This window comes from Parasteatoda tepidariorum, chromosome 7 (genome assembly GCF_982258835.1).
Source record: "Parasteatoda tepidariorum strain Cologne lab strain chromosome 7, Ptep-v5.0, whole genome shotgun sequence".
NCBI classification, from domain to species: Eukaryota; Metazoa; Arthropoda; class Arachnida; order Araneae; family Theridiidae; genus Parasteatoda; species Parasteatoda tepidariorum.
This window is the reverse complement of record NC_141761.1, coordinates 17,817,450-17,835,735: the sequence shown is the minus strand read 5'-3', so window position 1 is coordinate 17,835,735 and position 18,286 is coordinate 17,817,450. Positions and strand designations below refer to the sequence as shown.

At 27.7% G+C, this 18,286-nt stretch overlaps 1 protein-coding gene across 1 annotated transcript; it reads right to left on the bottom strand.

Moving 5' to 3' along the window:
- Positions 1 to 758: 758 nt before the first annotated feature.
- eIF2alpha (eukaryotic translation initiation factor 2 subunit alpha) lies at positions 759 to 18,036 on the bottom strand. The gene is made up of 8 exons (XM_016051487.4): positions 17,824 to 18,036; positions 14,580 to 14,829; positions 7,472 to 7,551; positions 7,214 to 7,362; positions 5,787 to 5,893; positions 5,612 to 5,709; positions 2,614 to 2,757; positions 759 to 1,405 (listed from the first exon to the last, which is right to left on the bottom strand). Exons 2-8 carry the CDS (start codon positions 14,815 to 14,817, stop codon positions 1,250 to 1,252), a joined length of 972 nt encoding a protein of 323 aa, XP_015906973.1. The 5' UTR covers positions 14,818 to 14,829; positions 17,824 to 18,036; the 3' UTR covers positions 759 to 1,249.
- Positions 18,037 to 18,286: the final 250 nt, after the last annotated feature.

Sequence of the window (18,286 nt, the reverse complement as noted above, 5' to 3'; positions counted from 1 at the left end):
TACTAATCGATAAAAAATGAATATTACTCATGAATATAAGCTTATAAAGTATCTCTCTGGCTCTCCCTTACAAACAAATAAAATAAACTGTGTTTTTAAGAAAATTTGACCTTTGATTTCCGGAAACTTCCGGATCACTGTTAGCGAAAAATCCGGAATTTTTCCGGAGCACAATCAGCCCTGGAAATGTAATGTAACGAATCTAAGGGATTTTTTGACAGAAAAGAATTTAAAGCCCGATTGATTTCCGAATTTTAGAAACTTCTCCTAGTTTTACTATTCAATCTAATTGGTTTTGATATCTTTCATCCCGTCTCTCTCATTAGTGGTTAAACATATTTCGATAAAATTTTTGTTTCTTTCTTACTTAAATACTAATTTGCGACACTGAATTTGTATACCTATCTTAGTACATTTTTGTGAGGAGTTTAAAAAGGTATATTGGGCATTGACTGATGTAATGATAGTTGATTATAAGTCTGAATACAACAATGATAATTTTATTTTTAAAAGAAAGATAAAAATAATTACGCATTAAATATAAAAGAATTGGAGTACAATAAGCTTACATTGATTAATTTTCTATTTCAAATAAAATTCGACGTAAGGTTTTGAGAAGTAATTCTTCGAAATAGGAATTCAAATTAACATTAGGCTGATATAAAATGCTAAGGGGAAATATTTTGTTGTTGTGGTTGACATACGAAAGGTTTTTGTATCGAGGGTACACTTCATAAATATTAAATAATACACCATGCTTATTAGAAAAATTCTTTATTGAGTGTATCAAATTCAAAATAAGTAATGACAGATAATTTAAAATACAAACAGCATATTTTGAATAGTTCCTTAGTAGTTCTCATTTCATTTAGATATAATTTCATACAATGAAGATGGTAAGTTTAATAGTTATTCTTAATGTCATAATAATAAAGTTTTATGTATGTCAAAGTAATGAAAGATCATTTCATTTATATATAATTTATACAATGAAGACAGAAACAAATTATATGATTTAAAAGAAAAACCCTATATAAGTTAAATAGTAATTCTTAATGTCATAATAATGAAGTTTCAGTCAAATGCATTTATTGTGAACAACAAATAATTTCCAAGAAAATGAGTTCTAAGTTAAATAGTTCTTCTTAATGACGAACTAATAAAATTTCAGTCAAATGATTTATGGTAAACAACATTTCAAGCAGTATCATAAAATAATTTAAATAAGTTCTCTAATGGGAAAGTACACTCATTCAGCATCTTCATTCTTATCTCCTTCTTCTTCTTCAGATTCATCACCATCTCCTTCCACATCACTATCACCAGAAACTTCAGCATTTTCTAGTTCAAGTTTGTTTAATTGTCTTGCAAGCTCAGCTTCATCAAGATCCGTGAGAACTTTAGGCTATTGAGAAGTAATACATTACTTAAAATTTCGATAATTAAAGTAATAGAAAAAGAATTTATTAAAAGATTTGGGTACAGCTGATGAAGTAACTTCTTTTTTCTACCTTTAGCACACTAAATTTTAACCTTTTCTTGCTATATACTGGTTTTGAAATTTTTTTTTTATATGTATAGTTTCTCATTAATGTGGCTCTATTAATAGGAAATTTTTCTGATATGGAGTTTTGGAGTATGCTCGATATAGGCTTCAAATTTTCAAATGTAAACAGTTGTTTGACTGCCAACTTTTCAAGCAATTCAGTTCGTAGATTTCACAATACTTTATAAGTCTTAGTTTGAAAATTATTAAAGAACGGATATTAACAAAAATATTCGATTGATCATTTTCAGGCACTTGGGGAAGATTCTTACTGAATCTGATTTGACCCACCTGCTCAAATTGCACCAATCAGATTTTTAATTTCCCAATGTATATATTAAATAAATTTTAAATTCAGTGAAAAAGTTACACTAAAAAAATTATTTTCCATTACAAATGAAAGTAATTTAATGAATCGTTTCCTTTTCCTTTTTTTCTTCTTATAAAAAAAAGCAGTCGAAGAAAATATCTCTACTCTTTTTATCTAAGGTTAAAATCAACTTTTCTAAGTGGAAGCGCTCAGACAGGACCTGGGTTTGATCCTCGGGCCGGGCAAGGTTGACTTAGCCTTTCATCCCTTCAGTGGGTCGATAAAGAAGTACCAAGCATGCTTGGGAACTAAACCCTGGGGGTTCCGCGTTCGGCTGACCACCTGATCAGAACATCTGCTCCTGCACCCCGGAGCCCAAGGTCAAGAAAACTGAGATGGGCACAGTAGGCCTTGGCCCTCTATAGGCTGTCGTACCACTGAGTTTAGAGTTTAAAATCAACTTTTAAGTTTGCCAATCTCTACTCATAAAACCGAATCTTCAGTTGAATGAAGTCAAATTTATCATTTATTCTTTTCCCAATAAAAATTAAGGTTAATGATACTCAATTTCAAAATAATATTAAAATGTTACATTATTTCTTACATATCAGATTTTATTCATTAAATCTAATAAAATTCATAACATGACTTACTATATGCTATTTTATCAAATACTTTATAAAAGAAAACATAAATAAGGTAAACCAGAAAAAAAATTTAAAAAAAAAAAAGAATAATTGTTTTTGAATTAACTTACAGCAATCAAAACATTGAAAATTCCGTCTGAAGCCTTGATTGTAGTTTGGATTTTTTCCAAAGCTTCCTGTAATGCTTTCAGTCCATCTGCTTTTTCCATTGTTGTAGTAGTACAAACATATAGAGGTGGAGCTATTAGATTAATCTAAAAAAAATGTTTGAGTGTAAATAGTGAGTGGAGAAGGCAGAGTTCAGATAATCAGAATTCAGTTTAATCCTTGTTATTCATTCCTTGTTATTATCATATGATTAACACCTATGCATCATAATTTATTTTAACATTCTACTGATAAAGCTATAGCTTATGAGTAAGATTGCAAATCTTACTAATATTTATTGCAATATCAGTGTTAAAAACATAAAAAACCCAAACAAGCCATTTAGAAATAGCGTGAAATTGTAGATCATGTGTTATTTAAAATCACCGTATGTATGAAAAGTTCTTATTCAATGGCATGTCAGTCCACGGTGGGCCCTAGTCTTCTGAAGAATTTTTATCCAGACAGCTCTTGTATTGGCCATGGTTATTCACTCTCAACATGGCAAAATCTCTTTCTAAGCAGTAAGTCCCTAGCTCATAATCCAGTGGGCCTGGCAGAAAATGTTTTTTTTTTTTTTTTGCGCTGATTGTTGATTCTAATAACGTGGCTAGCCCATTAAATTCTTTTAATTTTTATGTGCTTCATGATGTCAGGTTCTTTAAAGGTATGGTAAAGTTCTAACTTTGAGCATCTGTGCCAAATGCCATCAACTGGTGTTCCATCTATATATAGTGGTTACTGTATTAATTTGAATTAACATGTAAATTTACCTAATGCAAGTGTTAAGTAATCCAACAGTCTCAAAAAACTTGTAGGTTCCAGTAATCCACAGTATTTTTTTAAAAAATAGTGAGATATCCATTATAAATCTATAAATATCATCAGCCTTAAATAATCATTATAGAGTCTGAAGTGAGTGATGAAAAATTTATAGTTAAGTAAATAAGAAATTTATTGGAGAAAAAAAACTAAAAAACAAAATTTTCACTTCTGAAGATTTAAGCATGTTGGGTAAGAACATCTACTAGTTTCTTTTGATGGCTTTGACCAATCTCATTAGCGTAACTTAGAGTTTCAAAGATCTTCCCATAATCGAATCACTAACACACTTGTCAGTCACCCTGCGCTTGGAAGCCAATTTAGCAACAAATCAGTTCTAATAATTTTTTAGACTGATCTAGGTTTCTCATTTACTTCTTGCTTAAATTAGTCGTCAGTAAAATTAATTGTGCCTGATAATTCCTACATTATGCAGAGAAACTTTTCACAGACAAATTTATCTCTCCTCTATGTAGTATAACAAAGAAAAGATAAAAATATTGAAGGAATAATATTCTAATAGTAAGAAATGTTGATGATTTACTGAAAGAGAATAAAACAACAATTTAAAAGAAAAAGAAGAATATGAAGTTCTAAAACTTTTTTAGAAAGAAATGCTTCATTTCTAATATATCATTAGTAATGAACTTGTCTAGAGTTTAACTTGTGTTAAGAAGTTAATGCCAAAATATAGAAATTATATATATATATACAGTCAAACCCCGCTATAGTGAACCAAAAAAGTGAGGAAGTTAGATATAACGAACTTTTCTCTGTCTTCGACTGATTTTTTCACCATTTTTTTTTTTGTAATAATTTTGAAATTTCTACTTCAAAATCAATACATATACCGATTTTCAGAACCATCTATAGAGGGGAATGTAGCGATAAGCATTTTTTCTTGTTTGCTTCTTTTATCTCTCTTTCCCATCCCTAAACAAACCAAGCAGATGTTTCTAACTCAGGCAGATGATCCACCTGTAAGGTGTCAGTGGGATCAATATGCATTTTCTGTCAAAGAGAATGAGTAATTATTAATTATTGGTCAAAGGGTTGAACACTAATATGTGTTGATAGGGCCCTCATTTCAACTCCTTTCTGCTAACAGTTCAGTTAAAAAAATCCTGTAAACAAGTGTTTCAAATTTAACTATGGCGAGCAGTAAACGCAAAACGTTCTCCATTGATGATAAAATGGGCATAATCAGAAAAATTGAAAATGGATGCAGTCAAGCTGATATTTTCAGGGAATATAAACTACCCAAATCTGCAGTTTGTAACATATGGAAAAGCAGGCAATTAATAACTTCTGCTCATAAAAAAATTTAGATGGCTGAAAAAAGTTGAGAAAAGCTGATCACAAGGATGTTGAAGGTACATTACTGAAGTGGTTCACCAATCGAAGAAGCCGCAATTTTCCACAATCTGGACAAATGTCGATGAATTTGCTACGCGATTTTATGAAACTACTTTTATGTGTTCAAATGGCAGGTTAGACAGGTTTAAAAAGTGGAATAACAGAAATTCAGGAAAAATTATCTGAGAGTCGGGAAGTGTTTCCATATCTGATGTTGAGGATTGCTCATCAGCTAAAGATTAAAAAAAAAAATTTTTATGTACTCAAGACGAAGAGTGATGAAAAATAACAAATTTTTTGCTACTACATAATGCTTTCCAGTCATTTATTTGAATAATGTGTAATAAAAGGGAGGAGTTTGGGAACCATTAGTTAAATTGTCTGCGTAACGGATATAGTGAACCGAAATTTCGGTCCCTTGAAGGTTCACTATAGCGGGGTTTGACTGTATATATATATATATATATATACATATATAAATGTACTACACACTACCCTACAATAATGAAAGACATTTTCAGTTTTTGAAATTTTTTAAATTTATCAGGGAATACTTAAAGGATTATTTTTTTTAGTACTTAAGCAGCAAAATCTCTGTTTCAGATAGCAGTGTATGCAATAAAAATAAGCAACAGCAATTGTCCTTAAATGTACTGTTTCAATATTAAAAAATCAAATAAAACCTTTTTAACAATAACATTTCTAAATGATAAATGTTGGTGAAAATTATACAGTTACCTTGTTTAATATATTTTGAAAATTAAATTATTAAAAATGTTTTACTTTAATGGGCATATCTTCAGTAGAACAGTTGATACCAGCTCTAAGAGCATTTTTAACAGCATCAATTCCTTCATAACCATAACATGCTACCTCAATATCTATTATTGTAAAAGGAGAGAAATATTAGCTACTTGAATATAGAAATAAATAATCAAAATTTTACAAGAGTAAATACCTGCTCTGATTCTAACAGCTTGTGGAGTTAATCTTCGTTTAATGTTAGACAACAATACTTCTTTTGTTTCATCATCTAGACCACATTCATCTAAAATACTTGGATCCCTAAAATTAAATTCAAAAACTGAATCGCTATTTTGATCTTCTCCTATTTCACTTAAAAAATTATTTCTTACAATGCAAAACGTAAAGGTTTTTTAAAAATTTACTAATTTATTTAAATTTTAATTTTTTACCACTTAAAAATGCATTTGTTATAATTACTAAAACATAACAGCTTTTTTAAAATTTTCCTAGTTCTTATAAAAGTAAAATTACAAAAGTATAAAGTAGTCATTAAAAATAATCTTTCAAAGAAATGATTGAATATTTATATTTCTTATTTAAATCGAAGACTAAGCCACGATTGCTTAATTAACAAAATATCTCAACATGTTTATAAAGTAGTAAAAGATTATTTTATATTATAAATTTCTAATCAGAAAGCTTAAGCAACCTGAATTTTTAGAAATTTATAGAAAAAACTCGTTTTCAGCTTTATTTGCCAAATTTAATAATTTCAAGAAGTTTTAAATAAAAGCAGACACAGATAGTTCAGATTCACCTTTGATAAGCTTTGATTACCTTTGATACTTACAATAAGACAATGATGCGTTTTTTATTTATTATTTTCGAGCAATGCACATGTAAACAAAGTTACATTTTCTCTGCTGTAAAGCACAGATTGTATTTCGTTCTGTCATTCACATGAATAATTCATAGTAAAATCTACTTGCAACACAACACAGTATCAATTTGATTTATATGTCAAACTAGGAGGAGGAGGCAGTTTGGATCTGTTTAATTTAAACGTTTACTTAGCATTTCAGAATTCCATGTCACATACATGAATGCTTGAAGTCACATTTTTAATTTTTGGATATAATTTTATAAAACAGTATGACTATAATTTGTAAATTTCATAATTATGTAAATTTAATGACAAATGTAACAGAAAATACGTATGTATGGTCACGCTTGTGATTCCCCAAAACATTGATAAGTTTTGATTGGATTAAAAAATGTGTTTTGATGTATTCTTACTAAAAATAAATTAGTAATTGAAAATTAAACGATGATTAGTACAGATCACAAGTGTTAAGAAATTTTGGAAGTTTTAAGAAATTTTAAAAGTTTTAAGAAATTTTAGAAGTCTTTAAGAAATATAATAATAAAATAGATCATTAACAATTTTTGGCTAATATCGTAAAAAAGATAATTTATGATGAAATATTATTTTTTTATTTTTTTAACAAAAATAATGTCCTCTATAAGGAAGATCATATATTTTTCTTTAACAATATGTGCCACAGCTATGATAAACATATAAAAAAAGTTCAGCCCCTTGGTTTTAAAATCAGTGGAATAAGCCTAAATATGCCTTACGTTACAGCATGTTTGAAGACATCATATGAAGTAGCTTGTTTTTTCATTTTGTCATCAAAATGCCAGGCTGTTTTACGATATAGTTCTTCTAATTCCTCGTCTGTTTCATACTTTAAAATTTCAGCAACATGTCGAAGAATACTATTTACCTGGAATTTAGAGACAATAATATAGTTATTCATAACAGAATATATAGTTATTCAATATAGTTACAATATTGTTATTCATAACAGAAATATTATTAAGGGGGAAACTCACAGCTCTGGCTTTGGCAAATTTCTCTTCACATTTTTCGATATCTTCAGGAGATACTCTTCTTTTAGATAAATCAATATAACCTGTAAATTAACATTTTAAAATATGATTTGGAAAACAGTTTGTTAAATATTTTATATTATTGCATTAAAAATACCAAACTAATATTTCTCTGTAGTTAGTAATTTTATCACTATTATTTCAAATCAATAAACTGTTAAGAAAAGTGAAATACAGCTCAACTCTATTACATAGCAGTGCAGAGTCAGAAATGCAGTTGTGAGAAATTGATATTTAAAGACCATAAGCACAAAATAAAGACTTTCTTAATTAAAAAAGCTCTGTTAGGTTGGATATCATGTTTTTCAAAGATGCTGGACATTCACCTGATAAATGGTAGATTGTATAGATTTATAAATATCATAGAAAGCATTTTAGTGTATAAGAATAATATAGATAAACTATCCTCATTTTTTTCTAAGTTTTTCTAAGAAATATTAAATTATAAATGGTTCTTTATAGCATTGGTTTTTACAGGCCCTTACAGATAAGTGAGATTGTACAAAGAGGATTTGTGAAAATATTATGGTAATAACAGAATTTGAAATGACTAATAAGAAATAAAATTTTTTACATATATTTTCTGCAAGGTTAATATTTTGAAAGAATGAAATTGTCAGAAATGAGCCAATATTGGAATTCCTTTGTTCTATCAGATGAGCACAATTAGACCATTAAGAATTTTTGCTAAGTGTTTGCTAAACTAAAACCCAGCTGGTTAATTAAATTATTTTTCTTCTTCCTATTTTATAAATGGTTTGCAGATGTTTTATGATCATATTTTTTGTTTCTTGTTTGTAACTAGTATTATGCAACATGAAAAACAAATGTTCTACATAATTACTAGTTACTGATGGCGAACACAAGGAAAAAAGATTGGGACATACTGCTATACAACAATATTTCTTTTTATATTCAATTTAAATTCACAACGCATGTCAAATTGAAACAAATAATAAATCTCAAAAACGGATAAATTCTTTTATAAAAAGCAACCTAAAACAAAATTAGGAACTAAGTTTAGACCTGAAACAATATGGCTACATAAGAATATGCAATGCTTCTTTGTAAGAATAGGTTATTCTCTCTTCGCTCACAGGTGAATAAGCTTAAAATAAAGGAAATTAAGATTATCTAAATGTTTATAAAGTTATTTATTTTAAGGTAAAAATGAAAAAGCACTCCAGTCTAAAAAGAGAATAACATTTACAACACTTTTCACTTCAGTAGTAAATTTCTTTTCTTTCAATTAAATGAATCGATTGATTAAAGGGAAGCATTTTACTAAATTCTTTAATCCATTTTTATTGTCGAATAAACTAAAAGCAAGGTGATAGGCAGTTTAGAACTTTAAAAAAAAAAAAAAAAAAATTTAAAAAAGGGATTTTTTAGAAAAAAAGATGCCAAATGGCTAACTTTTAATTACTCCAAGGATGATTATTTCTAATGGTAGTAAAATAAAAATTGAATTTGGCTCAGAATGTAAAAATAACAAAGTAAAATTATCATGATCTATTACAGGGTTCCCACTCTTTTAACAAAGCAAAAATTAAGCACTTTTAAGGACTTTTTTTGAAAAAATTAAGGACTTTTTTAAAAAAAATTAAGGACTTTTTTAAAAAAAATTAAGGACCTTAAAAATAGTATGATTGTTTATCATCGAATAAGTATATACTACCAGTGACAGTGCTAATTATTTAACTTTCTTAAAAAATTCAGTAATAAAAAAAAATAACAAAAAACAATTTTATTACAATGTAAGTACTGATAAAATTGTTTTAATAATTGTTTCAGGGCTCGCCAAAGTAGGAACCAGACAACTTTTGTAAACCAAGGTCTGGATTTTTTAAAACATCTTCAGATTGTTAAGGATATCTATGAAAATTATCTGTATTCCCTTTTTAATCATTTTATTGAAATTGAATTGTAAAATTAGACGCAGAAATATATTAGAGTAAATAAAGAAATTTTGAAAAAATTATTACAAGTTTTTATATTTCGCTACTAGACATGCATCACATATTCAGCTGTGGGTCAATCTTGGTAAATATTCAGTTATGCCAAAAAAATTATTTTTCTCTACTAACAAAATGTTTAAGGATAAATATCTTAAAAAAATTAATACTAAGAAGTTGAATTAAAGTAATGCATGAGAGTAGTTTTCTTAACTATGTCATGTCAATTTAAGTCCTATTTTAAATAAAAACGGGTCATACCAATATCTAAGCACCTTGAATCATTCCACTTTTTTTTCTTTAGACTTAGCTTAATATATATATTTTCTAAATTCACTGCAATAAAGATTTTTATAAAATTTTTATAGAATAAAAATACAATTATGTTTAAGATTTATAATTTTCAAACTATAATGTTCCAAATATGTTTTTTAATAGTTCTCAGTGAAACATATTACTAATAGGGACCAAAATGATTTTTCAAAGGTATCAACGTATTCCTATGGCTAGAAAATTGGTAAGGTTACTTAATTAACAAATATTTATAAATTATTTATTTTTTCATAATTTATAGATATTTACTCGTAACATTTCCTTATCATCCTGTATAATTCCTAATATTATTCTCTAATATTATTATGATTTGATATTTTATTTTTATGGTAAATTAATAGTTTTGAAAAAATCTATTGAAAAATTTTATGAAAAGCATATTGAAAGAAATGTGTAACTTATCATTTTGAAATCATCCTTCAACAGCAAATGTGTTATATTTACTTTTAAGATGAGCTTTACAATTATTTCCAGCCAAAACTGGTATTAGGAATTAACTTTAATGCTACCAAACAATCTGACGAAAAACATTTACTAATTTTAAAGCAACCAAAAGTTGAATAGAAACTTTAAAAAAAATATGAAAAAGAAAAAAAGAAACAGTATATTAAGTTGCAATGTTAACTGAGAAAAATGATTATTAAAATCTAAGTTTGAATTTTATTCTAATAGACATTAATAACAAAAAGTTTGGGATCCTATAATTGAGTAGATTTAAATTTTTATGTAACAATCTGCTTATCCTTAAGAAACAAAAACAATAACAATCTAACTGTGTAACAATCTAAAACTTTTAAAAAAAATTTACATTGCAGCAAAACAAGTTATAAATAGTTACCTAACATTTAACTTTCTTGTTAGGAGCAAATCATGCATTATTTAGTACTCAGAAATAAAAATTTAAAATATTTTCGAAAGAACTTGGTTTTTCTTCAAAAACTCAATAAATCTCAGGTTTTTGATATAAAACCTAGGTGGGATGGGAGTTTTCAAACCCTGCTTATTACATATCTGTCTAATTTTTAGTACAATCATGAATTTTGAAAAATTTTGCTGCTTTTTATAAATTTAGTTACTTATTACACACTGAAATATTATACAAATTTATTTAATTCTTCCAAGATTTTTGGAAATAATTTTCGTTACGGATTCTAGTTCAAAAAATTTTTTTTCATACTTCTTTTCTTAGGGTTTTACTTTATTCCTATTAGCAGATGCATTACCAGTCGAACTGAATTTCTTGAATTCTGTCAATTTTGAAGGTCAGTGTGGGTCTCCTACTTAAGTACCTTAGAACTGCCCCCCCCCCCTCAAAAGCACTATCTCTTCCATCTGCAGTATTTCCCTAGTCCACACTCTATTCTTTTAGAATGTCACTCTTCTCATAGACCCAGTGGCAGAATCGTGGCGACACGGCGACATTGTCGCAGAACGTTACAGAGTTCTTGCAGAAAAATTTTTCCTTTACAAAGTAAAAAAATTTGGTTTTCTTTACTGCAAAAATTTTCGAAATTTTTTTTCTCTCTAAAATTATATTTAAAAGATGTCTTTTTCAAGCATCGAAGGGGAAAGAAATGTTCTTAATTTTTCGATTCTTATTTGAGAAGAATGAAAAATAAAGAATATTGAAGTAAAAAATTTCTTTTCTGCAGAAATGTTAGAAAGATTTTTTTCCCACCACAATTATACTCAAGAGATACCTTATTCACTCATCAGAGGGGAAGAAATGCTCGTGATTTTTTTAAATTTCCTTTTGGGAAAAATAAAAAATTTTGGTTTTCTTTTCTTTCACTGATTTTACGATTTTTAATTATTATTTTTCTATGTGATGATGATTTAGGAAATGCGAAAAAAGAAATAATTAGTGTGTTTTCCTCTTACAAAATGTGAGAATATCGCCTATGATATTAGAATAAAAAAATATTATATATTCATTATTCAAAAAAAAAAAATACATAAAATTTTATTATATCCAAATAGGCTTTTCTTTGTAAATACAACGTTTCTGTTACTTTAAATTTAATTAATAACATGTATATTAGTTATTATTGCAGAAAAATCTTGCAGAAAAATATTAGTGCTAGAGAAGATTGTAGCAGAAAGCCCAAAAAAATTCTGCCAGAGGGCTCATAGAGTATCATTCGAGGCAAAGGGCAGAATATATTAATGAAAGAACCAATATATTAATAAAAAGACACGCTTTCTTCTCCTTGCCTGTAGCCATCTCACACACATCCCTTCTTGTCTCTCTAAAATGCTTTACTCACCGTGCATGATCTAATTCTAACAGATAAAAGAACGACTTTTTGTTTTAAAACATCGAACTGAAAAATTGTTTATATCAACTATAGTGATGCTGAAAAATTAAGCACTTTTAAGAACCTTGTACCAAAACTAAGTACTTTTAAGGGCCCTTATTTTCCAAAATAAAAGTTAAGCAGTTTTTAAGGACTTTTAAGGACCGTGGGAACCCTGTATTAAGTTGTTTAAAAAAGTTCTACAACACTGGTAAATGATAAATGAACTAATAATTAATTTGTTTATAGCAATAATGAATCACAACCAGAAGTTCAGTTTTATGCACTATTGATGAAAATTGATGAATTTAGAGCCTATTGATGAAAATTAAAACTAAGAACACCAAAAAACAAGAACACAACAGGAAAATTCATAGAAGTTGAAATTTTCGCAAGGGTTGCAGAACTTTTTTAACAACTTATATATAAATATTAACCCATTTATAAAAATATAGTGGTGGTCAAAAACCATTTTAAATTAAATTTAGAAATGCAAGAATGAAATAGGAAGCATAAATTTTACATCCAATTTAAATGTAAAAATAATATTTTAAATAGAATACCTAAAATTTTGCAGCTATGTAGATAGTTATATACAATATTCACTATACAGATACACCTAATAATAAGCAGAGCTCATTCTAGGCAGAAAAAAGGCAGGGTGCAAAAGTTTAAAAAAAGGGCATTATTATTCTAAGAAGGCAATAATTTCTTTCTATGGGCTTTACACGTTCTATTAAATAACATTGTCAATTAATAAAAGAAATGTTTCTTTTAACTTTACTAAAAGTAGCAAAGCAATCATATTAATTACTAATTTTTATTAATAAATTAACATATATATCGAGTTAATGAGCTGATTAGCTTAGTAATTTATTTAAAATGCATGCATATATTAATAAATATATGTTTTTGAGTGTCTGTAGTTATGATTTAATGATAGTGGAAGTAACTGCAAACTTTCAAAGACAAGTGCAACAAGGGGGTGTGATGGCTATTTTTCATTTCCCATATAAATCTATGTATTGACAGCAATGAGAAACTAAATAAAAAGAGTTAAAAAACAACAAAAGTTTAAGAAATCCATTGTAGAGTTTGAGGAAAAAATAAAGACGGGTTAAAGACAGAAAGGGCAAAAAGGGTATGGAGTCTATTACATCAGGGCACTAATTTACGTCAGGGGCAACAAGGTGGGTTCTTTTGACTAAAAGGGCAGCAGGGTGCTGCGCCCTGTTTACCCTGTCTAAAATGAGCTCTGTAATAAGGAAGGAATGTCATCCTATCCACCTGCCCACCCCCCCCCCAATAAAACGGATATTTTAGTACTTTTTTTTCTTCAAAGAAATTACAAAAAGGAAGTTAGTTTGTCAACCTTCTTTACTTCAGTTATTATTATAATTTCACACATTTTTAAATACTTTTCTCAAATTATTTTATAATTTTTAAGCAACGAATCTTGATTACATGCTAAAAAATTTTAATACATTTTTGAAGTTTTCATTTTATGGAAATACAGAGTTCTCCCTAGGAATAAAAAAGGGCAGGGTGCTTGCCCACAGAGAAGGGCACTTGAAATTGAGTTCGAAAGGGCACTCACCACCGTTAAAATGTATCAAAATGTGAAATCTTATGTAATAAATGTATTTGATCCTCAGTTTTCAAATTACCTCCTTATGCTATTTTCTGTAGATTTACCAAATAAATCTCCCTTAGTATCAAAATATCAGAAAAATTTGATGCTCTTAAAAAATAATTAATTTTTACTCCTATCTAGCTGCCACTGTTGTTAAAATACTTCATAGTTAAAGAGATTATTTTCTGTACTATAGATACTTGGCACTGCCACATCAGGAATAGAAATTAAGAAACTTTAAAACACTCGTCCCACGGACTAAAAGATCTTACTAGTCTTTACACGCCTCTATAATATATATATTTTTAAAGGCAATACATTGGATTTAAATGGGAGATCAAATACTTATAATATGTAATGTTTAGTAACAAAGATGTGTGCTACATTGGACAAAGACCCAAACAAAAAAAAAAAATTAAAAAGAAATCACCAGAATAGTATACCAACCCTTTACATCTGTTATTGACCACTGATTTTATGGTGGTCCCTGAACAAATGGATTACAGTTAATTTTTAAACTCTGAATTTTGTCGTTCATTGCACTTCTTTGATTGAACTACTGTGGACGTCTTCAATGACAGAAATCAAGAAAAATGTATAGTGGTAGCCCAAGCCTAAAGATATCTGTATTACATAGTATTATATAGTATAAGCTATTAAACACTCCCAAAATTATTTTAATATATGAGTATAAAACAAATTGATAAAAATTATGCACAATTTGACATTTTATGATATAAAATGAAAAATGCAAATCATAGGTAACTGTAAAACTTTGTTGAAACTTCAACTGGAACTTTTTCAACATAGTAAATACAGCAAATTATATTTACCTTTTTCTTTATCCACTCTAATGACAACAACACATTCATCTCTTCCAACTCTAATAAGCTTATTTATAGATCTGATACGTCTTCTAGAAAGTTCAGAAAGCAAAATCATTCCTTCAATACTATTGTATTCTAATAATGAAACATATGCACCCATTTCAGCTATTGAGCGAACTTTCACCATAACAACATCTTCTATTTCCGGGTACTTTTGGCTGTAAAAACGGCACGAAAGTGGCATAATGAGGCTGTTCTGAAAATAATGAATAAATATTAGCTATTTAAGATTCAAATTAACTGAAATATAAGTTGTTAATATCAGGAACTTATGAAGCTGGAGCAAAATATTTTCAATAATAAATGCTCTAGCATATATTATTGAAAATAATCCAATAAACAATAATCAATGAAAATAATAACTAAGAAAACACACAAAATTCTATAAATATCATCAAAAGTAAAATATGACAAAAGGTTTTAAAATACTATGTTTATTAAGCCTTAAACTGTCAGATCTTAACTCAGTTCACAGATACCATCCAAAAAAGTGTGCAAGACTGTGGATTAGAAAAGGAGTGCACTTTCATGACATAAAACATTAATTTATAGCTACATACTGCTATCGAATTAGAGTTTGTTAATATCAATCAAATATTTATTACTAAAAAAATCTTACCAATATGTGATATTTTAAGACACGGTAAAGAAAAATATTACATTTCGGAAAAGGGAAAATTAAGCGCTTTTTAAAAACACCCATGGAAAAAAAGCAACTTCAAGCACTTTTTAAAAATGCTATGCACCCTATGATACATATTATTGTATAACTATTTCTGCCTTTTTTTATTGGCAGTTCGTTTCAACAACTTTTTAGATGTGGCTACTTTTGTTTTTTCGTAGGCCGTGAAATATAATGAATTATTGATGAAAAGAAACTCCTCAAAGTGTAATAGACTGATATTTGATTTTGTTTCTATGTTGAAAGATGAAACAGGAATAAAAAGGCAAGAGCATATTTCGTGTATGGCATACCCATACCAAATGACAACAATGAAGCAGGAAAGGAAAAAAATAGTAAATAAAACCTTAAAAATAAACTTTATAAAAAAAGTGTAACAATAAAATAAAAGAAAAAAATGAGCCAAGCAATTATTAAAGGACAAGATTAAAGGGAGAAAATAGAAGTTTAAAAAGGCAAGTCAAATGCGAACAATTAAAAAAAAATTAAAGAAAGAATGAACAATGAAAAAATACAGAAATAAAGTTGAGAGGAGCAGTTGCAGAAATTCTAACTGTGTTTAAAATTGATTGTGAGAAAAACAAGTCTAAAATTGAACCTAGAATGTTATTGTTTTATTTTATTTTTAATTATTATTTTCCCTAAAACATGGCATGCTATAATAATATATATAAAATTAAAATAATTTTTAAAAAAAACATTTTTTTAAACAATTTAGAAGCAAAATCATTTAAGTACTTTCAACATAAATATTAACTAAAAGTAAAAATGTATGCATCATGATCTGCACTAGAATAATTGCCAAGTCTCCGCAACTTGATTAACATGGTTTGCAAAAGACTAAAAAAATAAAAATAACTAAGGTCATAAAAGAGAGAGAGAGAAAAAAAAAATCCTCTTAGTCATTTAAAACAAAACTTTAATGCTAAATATATTTTTCGGAGAAAAAAAAAGCAATAAAAGGTTAAAAGAGTATATCAGAAATGCCTTTAAAAACCTTGTGCTATCACAAAAATGCCCATAAAATAATATTATAATTAAAAGCGAAAGAGAAAAATTAAAAAGCAATCTCAATTTCCCAATTACTGCATTTTCAAGAAAAAGTGAAGAAAATAGAATTATAAATCTAATAGAAACTCTCTTAATTGCAGTGTCATAATGAAAACCTCAATAATCACAAAAGTTTCTCGAAAAAGAAAAAGCTAGAAAGAAACCAAATAAAAATCGTAATTAATTTTTAAACAAAACATTCAACGCCAAAAATTTTAATTAACTTTTTCTCACTGCCGTATTTTTGGAAAACATGGACAGTAAAAAAATAATGTTTATATAATAAAAAAATAATGTCTGTCATAATAAAAATGCTGATAAAAAGAAAAATTAACCAAAAATGCAAGAGAAACAAAAAAATTTTGCTTGAAATATAACTTTAAGGTTGAAAATCATAGTTTTCCAGGTTACCGGTTATCTGTTTTACCATACAGGAAAAAATGTCAATAAAAGAATTAAAACTATTAGAAATGTTCTGGTAAAATGCTTTGCTATAAGAAAAACAGAAAATTGTAAAAAGGAAACACACACACACAAAAACGCAGCAATACAAAAAATATTCTCAATTCTTAAAACAAAAATTTTTGAAAAAATGATCAAATTGTCTGAGTGAATATAGTTTTAAAAAAAATATTAGCACTACAAAGCTTGTGGTTTCAAAGTAATCTAGTTTCAATTCTTCAAATTTAGATTTTTCTTGTTTTTCCGAACATAACAAATATGTGTAAAATCTGTTTCAACTAATGTACAGTAAAAAATACGACTTTAGATTTCGTTTTATTAAATTAATTCGAATTCAGAAAAGAAACTTAAGTCGAATATTTGGCCAACGGAATATACCAACACTGAATAGTGGCCGAATATTCGTTACTTCTTTAATATTTAGTTAAATAAAATTGTCATGGCACTTTGCAAGTACAAAACAAGAATATTTAATAATTACAAAATATTTTTTTCAACAGTCAAAATTTTCTTTTAAATATTTTCGTATTGTGATCTGTCGCACCAAATACAATAGCTAAGGTAGAAGTGTTTCGATTTGACATTAAAAACTAGCTAACCCTGGTACAAAAATACCCCATTATCACGATACAGAAATATCCCCAACAATTAAATAGAGTAAATTTTCGTAAAAATTTTGCTCCATGAAATGAATGTAATAAATTCATTTTATTAAAAAAAGTAAAGGATTTGGCGGTAAATTAATGACATAAATCCATAATATACTTCAATTAAAGTATTCTAAATATAATAGAATTTTCAAAACTTAACCAGATGTATATAAATCAGAATCTATGAAACTCATAATTTTTAAAATTTCTAAATAAAGATACTTTTATATGGAGCCTGAATAAATTAAATGGTTTCAATTTCTGAAATTTTCATATGGAACGAAACAAAAATGACATGTCATTCCGTTAAAGGTGTTTTTTTCATAGAATATTTTTTTATGCGTACCTTGGTTTAAAACTTAGCGATCAAAGAAAAAAATTGTTATTTCATTAAATTTTTTAATTAAACAGTTATAAAATATTCATTGGAAACTTCGTATACCACGTTACATCACCGCTTTTAAGAGAACACAACAACAAATTATACAGGTAAAGTTATAGCTAAGAAACGAATGCATCAATTCCTGTAAAACCTGTGGATGGTGTTTTCTACACTAGGAAGCGCTGCATGCTCTTTACACCGCGCATACTTCCGGGTTACTGTTTCCGGTGTATTTTAAAGTCATTTGGTTCACAACGTGATCATTGTGTTTTGAGAGTCTTGCAAACGTGGTAGAATTTGATTACTTATTATTTGTGTTTACAAAGGTTTAAAGAGTATATAATTTTAACATTAATTGTGAAATAGTAGTGTTAAGTAGTAGTAACATGTGGTTTGATCAATAATAAATATGTAAACCTAACATTTG